The following is an 11,159-nucleotide window of genomic DNA, read 5'->3' as shown; positions in this document are numbered from 1 at the left end:
CTGTTGCATTTTAGTTAATCTGCTATTATATTTGAAGGACAACCCAATGTCTGTATATACTGTATGCTGATTTTGTTGTACCTTCTTGTTTCTAACTCTTGATTGAATTTTGTCAAATGAAATGCACAAAAGTGTCATTTAAGAATAAATGTATCTTGATAAAAACTAAATTGTTTTTGTTTGTGGCTTTAATAATTTGACAAAAGGCATGATTTTGTTTATGTCTGTCATAATGTTGCTCCCCGGGGATCACTAGGATTTGCCATTTAAAAATAATTATATTTAAAATGGTATGTAAAAATCCAGAACATCATAAGTAGTTATAGAAAGACCATTTTGATCAATGCATCATGTGTATAATTCATGCACAAATGCTAATGTACACTCGCTTGCACTGTAGCTCCCCCTAGTACTCTGGATAAGGTTAGCTTTTTATTTGCATTTATGCTGTATACATTCACACTTAGCGATCCTCTCAATATAACGTCCTTGTTTGGTGCCATTCCTTTAAAACCTAAAACGACAGTTATGCTATTAGAACCCTAGTTCTATAAGCACAGGTAGAACCCTCTACTGGACTCTATGGGTAATACTCCTCATTGGAAAGGAGTATTACCCAGTGTCCAGTAAAGATCGGAGCCTGTGTGAGATCGAGCTATTTATATAATCTACACAAGCTGGTCCTTTGGCCTTCCCATACTCTAATCTTCATTCTCTAGTAAAGTATGGATTCACTCTCTTATTTTAGTGACACCTGAAGTTATTTGTAATAGAAATTTCAGCACACTCTTAAAGCTTACAAAAGAGAAAACGTTAAATAAAAATTCCGTTATTCAGTAATTTAAGATATTCACTTTAAGGCACATCTCATTATTCCACTTTTTGAATAAAAGTCAAACGGTCTGCATTGACTGTGTGAGTCTAATTAAACCTCTAATTTACAAACAAATGTAACATTTTAATAGAAAAGCCTGCACATTTCTGTCACTGTTCTGTCATAATCAAAACAATTGGAGACTGCATACAAACTGATATATGGGTCTGATAACATTTTGGAATAAATTGGAATCTGACCTAACAGGATGTGAGTGTTTCTGTGACTACCTGTACAGACTGAAGGCGGAAATGGCTGGGAACTCTCCGACTTGACCCCGTCCACTGTCCAAATGTAACATTTTCATTTTTTTAATTTTAAATTTGATCCATGCATATGATGCACTGAAACACTTGGAACAGCTAGATGACCATTAAAAAATAATAGGTTTGCAATTTAAATGAACATGTTTCAGTTGATGATGAAAGCGTAAGCTCAAAGGGGGCCGTGCCTTTGCTGTGTCAGCTCCTAAACTGGGGAGTGAATTGCCTCTGTTCATTAGACAGGCCTCCTCACTGTCTGTTTTTAAATCTCTTCTTAAAACTCACCTCTTCTCCTTGGCCTTTGACACCAGGCACTGACCTTTTGATTTTATTGTTGTTTTTTTTATTGTATGCCTGTGTGAGTTATGTACTTTATGTCTTTTATTTTTTCTTCTGTACAGCACTTTGGTCAACTTTAGTTGTTTTAAAGTGCTCTTTAAATACAGTTTGATTGATTGATGGATAGAACAACAAATAGGGAACACCTTTTGAATTGCACTGACTTAAAATTAAGCACATAGTGTCCTCACTGTTGTCTATTGACCCCTTTTATGTCCCTTAGCTGAAGTAAAACTTAGACTGATATTAACATAACCAACCGATTGCATTATTGGGGTGGAAGTCACCTGTTTCTAGATCTATCTCTGCTCTAGAATTCAGCATCTGCCTCAGGGCTGCCTGTCTTTGGCTGTTGCCTGGCACACGGACCAACCCCTCCACATGAAGGTTTTTACTCAGGTATTCAATGAGCTGATAGATCTGTGCTATTCCTTCTTCAATTAACGGTGCACCAAAAAACACTCCTTTGTCTTCCCATTTCAGGAAGTTGAAGGAGCGTAGAAAGCATGTGGCGAAGGGCAGCTTAGCCTCATTCTCCGGTGAGCAGCATGGGCAAATCTTTCCCTGGAAGGTCTATGAGTCGAGTGATATTGCTTAGTACCCAATCTGCAAAGGCCTGTTGGTGCTCATGCCTTAGCCTCTCCACAAAGAAGTCTACAGGTTTGCTTGTGTTTGGTTTTTCCTGGCTGATAAACACATTGCATTTTGTCCCACTTCTGCTCAGTTTGAGTTCATTGTTCAGAACATCAGCAACAGATCGCAAGTAGAGCATTTAAACAGGCTACTCTGTCATAATCAAAACAACTGTAGACTGCGTACAAGCTGATATATAGGCTACGGAGCCCTTCTGGTGACAATGGTGGAAAAAATATTATTGCATGGCCCCGCGTTATTAATGCGTGGCCTCGGCCATAAGATAATTAAGGTGTGGCCACATGTTATTAAGGCGTGGGAAGGAGATAAATAAGTCTTAGCCATGCATTAGAAATTCATGGAGAAACTCAATCTAATTCACTGTTTCACATACTGGACTGTGTGCACTGTACGCCGTCCTTGTACCCATGCCTTAATAACACGTGCCCTTGCAATCGGAATTGGACCTAACAGGATGTGAGCGTTTCTGTGACTTCCTCTACAGACTAAGGCTGAAACTGCTGGAAACTGTCTGAAGAAAAATAAAAAATAAAGAGACCTATCTCTGAGCCCTGAAAAAAAATCCCTATGAGTCAACGAGGAAGAGGAAGAATGACCTGGCCTGGAGGAAGCCCGGGGCCCCATAGAACCAGGCCCAAATGAAGCGCTCGTCAGCGAGCGTCTGGTGGCTGGGTTTGCCCCCTGCAAACCCCCAACAGTCCGCAAAGGCTACGTGGCACCCCTCACTCTATCCCATGGGCCCACCACCTGTGGGAGGAACTGCTGGGGTCAGGTGCGCTGCCCCACACGACCCTGCATAAGCTGTTTAAGATTGATGGAAAGATGCACCCCACTATAACTGAAATGAAACTGTATTTCCCCTTGTATTATTTATTTTTAATTTATTTTTCTCTTTTTTCCCCCTTTCTATTAAAATTATAATTCTGTTCAGAATGTATTTCTAAAAGCACTTCCTTTGTAATCCATTCTTAATCCTGTTTTATAAAATGTCTATCTTTGATTACAATGCTGTTGTGCCATTTGGCAAGTGCTTTGTACCTTTAATATAATGTATGAATGTAAATGTTGCCATATCTGTTTTGTACATTTTCAATAATAAAAAAAAAATATTTTAAATAAACAAAGTTCCGAAAGTCACGGTCGAGACGGAAATGACCAATATTGACAATTATCCGGGTTGGGTGTCTTGACTTCAAAATAAAGGGGGTAATTTTTAAGTATTGTTTTAGAGTATTATAAAAACACAGAAGGCATGTAAAAAAGTGTTACACTTTACCTTCACAGTCTGCACATTAAAGATCGACAATGAGCAGCTTTTGTTTAAACCTCTATGATTTCAACGATAGCTTGAGGATAATAGACACAAGACTAGTTTCCATAGACAACAAAAACAACAAATTGTATTAGTACTGTATGCTATGTATGAGTTTACAAAGCAGGGATATAGAATTAGATTACATTAGAATTACCAGGTGTACCTTATTAACTGTTTAATATAATTTGTGCAGGTTTTGTGCAAAAATTCAATTTTGTCAGTAACGTTAGCTACATATTTGTTGAGATTACTCATTTATTCTGAAAGAGGTAAGACGGAAGACTTGTCGTTGTTGCTGCTGGTTGAGCACACAGGCGGGCCAAGATGGCGGAGTACCTGGCGTCCATTTTTGGGACAGAGAAAGATAAGTAAGTATTTAACGTTGATTAAATGTAGTAATAACCCATTTTTGTGAACCATTTCCGCTAAAGTCCGCTTTAACCAGTAACACTATATCCAGCGGTGTTTGCAGTCTATAGCTGGCAACGTTACACTGGCTTTGGCAACTAACAGCTAAGCTAGTGCTAGTAAGCTAGCTAACGTTTGTAAAATACCGCGCTGCGACTGCTAGCTAGCTCCTGCAACATCTGGATGCTGAGCAGTGCTGGGATGTTCAGAAAAATGATCCTAACGAGTTACTGTTTTCTGAATGTAATATAAGCACTTTACTAATTGAACACTAGTGGAAGTGTTACATTAACTATCACATACCCTTGAGTTAGCTGACGATAGTTAGCTAACGTTACTTTATGAAACCCATAGAAGCCTTTGTTACAGTGGGAAATATACGGATAGTCACCAACTAAGCATGCTTCTCACTCTATATTTAAGCAAGTTAATTGTAACGTTACCCCAACCCTAAGCATTTAATCTCATAGTGTGCCTTATCGTTTTGGGAAGTAAATTCAAAGTAACGTGAATGAATGGGAGCAGGCGTATCTTACCGTCTCAATGCGTCCCGTAACATCTTTATCCTCTTACTACTTTTATACCTTACATTGCAACTTCTTCTTATCTCATCACGCGTCTTTATTCTTTCGCTAACCGCAGATGTTGCTAGAACAGCTCATGCCATGTCCCTTTTTAAAATCTAAACTTAATAAACTAAAGACCCAGTCACTAACTTTAACAACTAATTGAAAATATCTTTACTTAAGCTGTCTTTGCCATATTATAGTCGTTTTGTTGGTATTGTTCAACTCCCTATATAAATGATAGTCGCGCATATTTTAAAAACACACTTTTATTTGGTTTTCTCCTTATCTCTGTGACACAGAAATACATTTTGCTCTAATTTAACCCAGCTCAAATGAAATAAAAAGCGATAGACACTGAACGACCTGAAACAATTAGTCAATTAGTTAAATAGTCTGTTTACAGAAAATGAATTGGCATCTATTTTTATAATTGCTTTATGTTTTAGTCTTTTTTTTCAAGCAAAACAATAGACCACCTCTGCAAGCCAGATTGCACTTTTTAAACATAGTGAAAATGTCTATGTTTTTGTGTTTACCTTATCTCATCTTAATCATTGTTTCTTTTTCCTTAGGGTCAACTGCTCTTTTTATTTTAAAATTGGTGCCTGCCGACATGGCGACCGCTGCTCCAGATTACACAACAAGCCGACATTCAGCCAGGTAACCTCATACTTTTTTGTTTCAAAATGTCCTAATATAGCCTAGATAAAGTGAAAAGGGAAAACAATATTTTTTCCCATGTCAAATAGTAATTATGGAACTTAGGTCTGAAACGGCAGGACATATGTTTAGTATTTTACAAATAAACTTTACTAGTTTTAAGTTTTATCTGTGATCCACACATCCTAGTCACATGTCATACCCAGTTTTGCATTCTAATAATACCAGACAGACAACAGGGCAGGGATTAAACCCTACCTCTATGAGGTACCAGTGATAGTTATAAAAATGAAGCACTGAAAATGTAGAGCACTTTCTGGGTATTTATATGTATTCAGTCAGCATAAGATAGCAAAGTAGATTTCCAATATTTACTTGATAAAGTTTTGTTACATTTTTAATCTAACTTTTTTTACTTTAATCTGAGATATTTTCTTTTAATTATTGCGATTTGACTGTTCTCCCTGCTACTGACACATTTTTTTTGGTCAGTACCAAAAAAGCATGAACGTTTAATACCAGCCCTAATCAAAACAAATCATCCAAATAATTAACATTTTTGTGTTTCAGACAATTGCCCTCCTGAACATTTACCGGAACCCTCAGAATAGTGCCCAGTCTGCTGATGGTCTCACCTGTAAGTGTTTCTATACAAGATCTATATATATAAATGTGCAGGGTATTCTTTAGGTGGAATGGGGAGAACAAAATGATTAATTAATTCCCCATATGTTAGTAAAAGCCCTCACTGTTAAAAGGTTGACGTGCTATAGGAATTTGTTTTCATACCAGTTCTGGAAAAGCAAGGACTTGATTTTATAAAGTATATAACGATTGTTCCAAAATAAATATTTGTGGGTGAAAAGTTGTTTTATAAATCCGTGCACAGTAGAAACTATTACTGGAATCTTATCAATATTGTAATGAAAGGGTCAAATAAATTCTAGGCCACCAATCTTTCACAGTTGATTAGGTAGTACCAGTCCTATGACGTTCTGTCAGCTTTTTGAGTAGTTGAATGCTACTCAAAAATGCAATGCAATTCAGTTAGCTTAAAGCAGTGGTTCCCAAACTGGGGGGCACAACCCTAGGGGAGCTCGGAGTTAAACTAAATACTAATTATATTTGCTAGCAAAGCATTGACAAGTTTGTGAAAGGAGCGCCAGATACATGTAAAGCAGACAATGAAGCTACACTAAACACCACAACTATTTAAAAAAATAAAAATAAAATAAAAAAAAGGGGGCAAAAAAAACCACATACTGGTGACCACAATACGATCTAAGGAACTGTCATTTGAATCGCATTGTGTCTCGTTCCCTACAACTATCCCTTGGCGGAAAACAGCTGCTTGCTGTACACCTCTCTCTCTGTCTCTCAATTCAAAGGGGCCTTATTGGCATGGGAAACAGATGTTTACATTGCCAAAGCAATTGTGAAGTAAAAAAATATATATATTTGTATCTATAGGGGTGGGGGGGCTGCAGAAAAAGTTTGGGAACCACTGACTTAAAGCAACAATTTAATGTGAGCCAGGCATACAACAAGTTGCATGAAAAAGTTCTACGTATAACACTGGCATTGAGGTACTGCCAGACTGAACTTGGTGAGATAGACAGAGCTGCTACCTCCTGTTCATTTTCTATAAGATGAGTCAAATACTTTGCATGATGGGATTACAGATAGTAAAGAGTATGTTGGCTCTATAAAGGGCAAAATGAAATAAGTGACAACTGAGGGCCCTGTTTACAACAGAATTTATTGCAGAAATGATAAATTATATCCGTTTTCCTGTTATAATTCTCTCTTATAACCACTAGGTGCCATCAGTGACATGGAGATGCAGGAGCACTATGATGAGTTTTTTGAGGTAAGTTCTGAAAGTTTGATGTAGTGCAGGCCTGCCTCAAACCCTGACCATACCACTTTGCAGCTGGTACATTTTCTTTTACTTCTTTTAAGGAAATAATGAAATCATCCTTTTCTCATAATAATCTAAAACTATATAAAGTATGTAGTTGTTGATGGCATAATGATAATTGGGCCACTTTTATAAATACTGTTCTTTTAAAACATCAGGAATCACAGGGAGGCAGTGCTATTTCGCGTGAATGAACGCACCAAATTTCTCAATCTCTTCATATTTATCCTACAGGCATGGGAATGGTATCAATCTTACTAGTATGAACGCACATCCAAACCAAAGAGGGCGAGACTGTAACCCAACATTGCAACAAACACTCAAATACATAACGTTAACACTTAAAGTGCCCATATTATGAAAAAAACACTTTCTCTGGTATTTGGGGTGTTATTTTGTGTCTCTGGTGCTTCCACACACATACAAACTTTGAAAAAAATCCATCCATGCTGTTTTGAGTGAGATACGGTTTCTGAATGTGTCCTGCCTTCAGTCTCCTGGTGAGCTGGTCAAAATCGGCTCGGACTGTGACATCACAATCCGAAACGAGCTGGCTAACCGCAACCGTTAGCTCATAGCGTTAGCATGCTAACGCTAATGCTAACACTAGCATGGTACCTCGTTCTCAATAGCAAAGCACTGCTACAACACACACAAGTTCACCATAATCTACAAAAGAACTATTTACATGTGCGCCCTCATTTAGAAGTCTCCCAGCTAATCCTGCCTTGTAACTGACTGAAGTTGGAGAAACAGCCTTTTACTTCTACTTCTATGGAGCTAGCTAGCTGACATGATCTACATCTGAGCTACTGAGCATGTGCGAGTGCAATCAAAGATAGTACAGAAGAAGAAAAGAGGTCTCACTCTGTAGCTAAAACAGAAACCAGGTGAAAAGAGGATCTGCAGCAGTGAGAGAGAGCTGTGCAGTACAACAAAAATATGGTGTTTTTTGAAAATTAAACCATGTAAACCTTTTCTGGTACAACCTTAAATACAGTTATGAACCTGAAAATGAGTATAATATGGGCGCTTTTAATGTTTCTCTCTCATCCTCACAGGAGGTCTTCACAGAGATGGAAGAAAAGTACGGAGAGGTGGAGGAGATGAACGTATGTGACAACCTTGGGGACCACTTAGTAGGGAATGTGTATGTGAAGGTAGGTGTCCGGTCTAAAAGCCACATATGCTACCACCACTGTAATGCCATGTTTTTTTTTTTTTTTTTTTTAAATGGCTTGGATCTAGAGCCTGAGTTTTTTTTTTTTTTTTTGTGGTCCTTTTTGTAGTTCCGTTATGAAGAGGACGCGGAGAAGGCTGTGATAGACCTGAATAATCGGTGGTTTAATGGACAGCCCATCCATGCCGAGCTCTCTCCCGTCACAGACTTCAGAGAAGCCTGCTGTCGCCAGTATGAAATGGGGTGAGTGCTACGTGATAGGATAGAGCTTATTTAATAATTAACCAAAAACTGATTGTGAGAGGGCAGAGTTAAGAGACTCAAATAAAGAACCAGAAGAAACAATTTGCTCATTGAAACACTCAAGCATTCATTCTTTAAGATTAATGTTGGACTCTTTGATAATACAAGGAGCAAATTCTCAACTGTTTTTACTTAGAGCTGTAGGACGTCTCCGTTATGGGTTTGAGTAGGAGTGAACTTTTGCAATAAAGAAGCTTTTTAAAACATAAAATGTTATAAAATAAAGGACAGGATCAATGCTGTTAGCAGGCTTCTCATTTTTAGATTTTATCAACTGCATCAACATTTCTTTTGTGTTAGCCAAACTTCAAAATGAAACTGTAAAATGCTCTAAATTAGTCTGGTTTTCTGTGTACAAATGAACTTGTATGTTGACTTCAAGTAAAATACTGATAAAATATTTATCTGTGGCACATATAAGGCCTGTTAATATTAAGATTTCACAGTTTCTTAAGAATTCAAATTAGTTGTGTAATCAAAAGCAAAATAAATGTCTAAATGATTTGTATTGTTTAAATATAATTTTGTAGCTCTCACCGGGTGTACAGTTGATACAGTATTGTTTATTGTCCTCCTCAGATGGAACAGTGACCCCGATCCTGCCTCAAATACTGCCTGTTATTAGGGCTGGGCGATATGGAGAAAATCGGATATCACGATATTTTTGACCAAATACCTCTATCAATACCGCAACGATATTGTAGTGTTGACTATTGGTGCTTTCACAAAATATTTACACAATGAGATTTTTGATAATCATCAGTAATGTGGATATGACTAAGTGGGTAAAGGCAAATAATAGAACAGTTACAACAGTCTGGTAAGTTCAGAAAGTGACATCACTTTACTGTAATGCAGCCTTTAAAACCAGAGAAACACTTATGCCATATTACGATATCCAAAATCTAAGATGATATCTAATCTCATATCACGATATCGATATATTGCCCAGCTCATATCTTCAGTGATTTATAGCGTCCAATCTAAAGCTTTTGTTTAAAGTCTACCATACGTAGCACGCCTTTTGTTTTTAGGTCGATCTCTCTCTAGATCATCCTACCTAAGCTTGTTGCTGCCGCTGTGTCAAACTTCGCCATTGACAGTCTTACACCTCATATGTGATTTGCTTATTCCTTTTGGCTCAAACTGCTCCACGTTGCCCTCTCTCCACAGCGAATGCACTCGTGGTGGTTTCTGCAACTTCATGCATCTGAAGCCCATCTCACGTGAACTGAGGAGAGAGCTCTATGGGCGTCGGAGGAAGGGGTACAAACATATCATTACCTTTTACATTCAGTCACTTAGGAACCTGCATGCATAGTTTTTTTTTTTTTAAATAGCACTTCATAATCGCTCCTCCTTTACTTGCACAGCCGCCATAGGTCCCGGTCTCGCTCGAGAGAGAGGCGATCTCGCTCGAGGGACAGAGGTCGAGGAGGAGGAGGTGGTGGCGGTGGAGGAGGAGGAGGAGGAGGAGGAGGAGGAGGTGGCCGTGACCACGAGAGACGTCGCTCCAGAGACAGAGAGCGTTCAGGACGATTCTGAACCACAAGCCATGACTACTTGTCCTTCCCTCCCTGTATCCATCCCCAGTCTTCTTTTTTTTTAAGGTTGTACCCTTTCAGATCTATTCTAGGACTAAATGAAAGGTACCTGATTTTTGAAGCTGTGACAGCATTGATGAACCTGTTTTTTTCTTGATTTCTGAAAATGACTTTCACCTCATTAAATTACCATTTTTACTTAACTTGACTGATTCATGAATCGTACTTATTATTACATAGCATGAATGTTATTGTACACTCCTATTTCTGATGCAATACAGTAAAAACTAAAGCTACACACCGCTGATTATTAAACCTAACATGTAGTTTATAATTCAACTCATTGCATTGCTCAGAGGTCACAGTTTAAAATTAACACGCTGTTAACTTGTTGACATTCCTAGACTTCAACATCAGTCACTTCAACCAGAAGGTGGCAAAAAGATAAATATCTATTGGTCTTGGCACTTTTGAAAAGCACCAGATATTTGTTGTGAACACATTGCACCAGCCAGAGTAGGTTCAAACATAAAAACCTTAAATCAGAGCAAACACAAAACTGCTGAAATTTGTTTACTTAAAGGAACACATCAACTTATTGGGACTTTGTCTTATTCACCGTATCCCCCAGAGTTAGATAAGTCCATACATACCCTTCTCATCTCCGTGTGTGTCGTAACTCTGTCTGACGCCCCACTGCTAGCCTAGCTTAGCACAGATCCTGGAGGTAACCGGCTCCATCTAGCTTACTGTATGTATACGGTTAGAAGATGGCTGTGTCTCGTGTGACATTATTTGTACACGCTGTAATTATACAAATCACAACATGTAAATAGGAAAACGTTGGCATTATTTTGTCACTTATTGGGAGCAGTAGTTGGAGCCGGTTACCTCCAGCATCTGTGCTAAGCTAGGCTAGCGGTGGGGGCGTCAGAGTTATGAAACGCACAGAGATGAGAAGGGTATGTATGGACTTATCTAACTCTGGGGGATACAATTAACTAGACAAAGTCCCAATAAGTCTGTGTGTTCCTTTTAACTGAACGAGCATGGGTGGTCTCTGCAGTCTGCAGCTACAGTTTTTACTTTACACATTTCCTGAAATGACGGTTTGTTTTACTTTTACATT

General features: G+C 38.3%; 1 protein-coding gene across 1 annotated transcript; it reads left to right on the top strand.

Moving 5' to 3' along the window:
• The first annotated feature begins 3,717 nt into the window (after window positions 1–3,717).
• Window positions 3,718–10,233, top strand: u2af1 (U2 small nuclear RNA auxiliary factor 1). Its single transcript, XM_039819157.1, has 8 exons — window positions 3,718–3,813; window positions 4,995–5,082; window positions 5,653–5,719; window positions 6,903–6,952; window positions 8,065–8,163; window positions 8,293–8,426; window positions 9,660–9,752; window positions 9,860–10,233. Exons 1-8 carry the CDS (start codon window positions 3,770–3,772, stop codon window positions 10,029–10,031), a joined length of 747 nt encoding a protein of 248 aa, XP_039675091.1. The 5' UTR covers window positions 3,718–3,769; the 3' UTR covers window positions 10,032–10,233.
• Window positions 10,234–11,159: the final 926 nt, after the last annotated feature.

Source organism: Perca fluviatilis, chromosome 12, assembly GCF_010015445.1.
Source record: "Perca fluviatilis chromosome 12, GENO_Pfluv_1.0, whole genome shotgun sequence".
Classification (NCBI taxonomy): Eukaryota; Metazoa; Chordata; class Actinopteri; order Perciformes; family Percidae; genus Perca; species Perca fluviatilis.
This window is presented reverse-complemented; position numbering and strand designations above follow the sequence as displayed.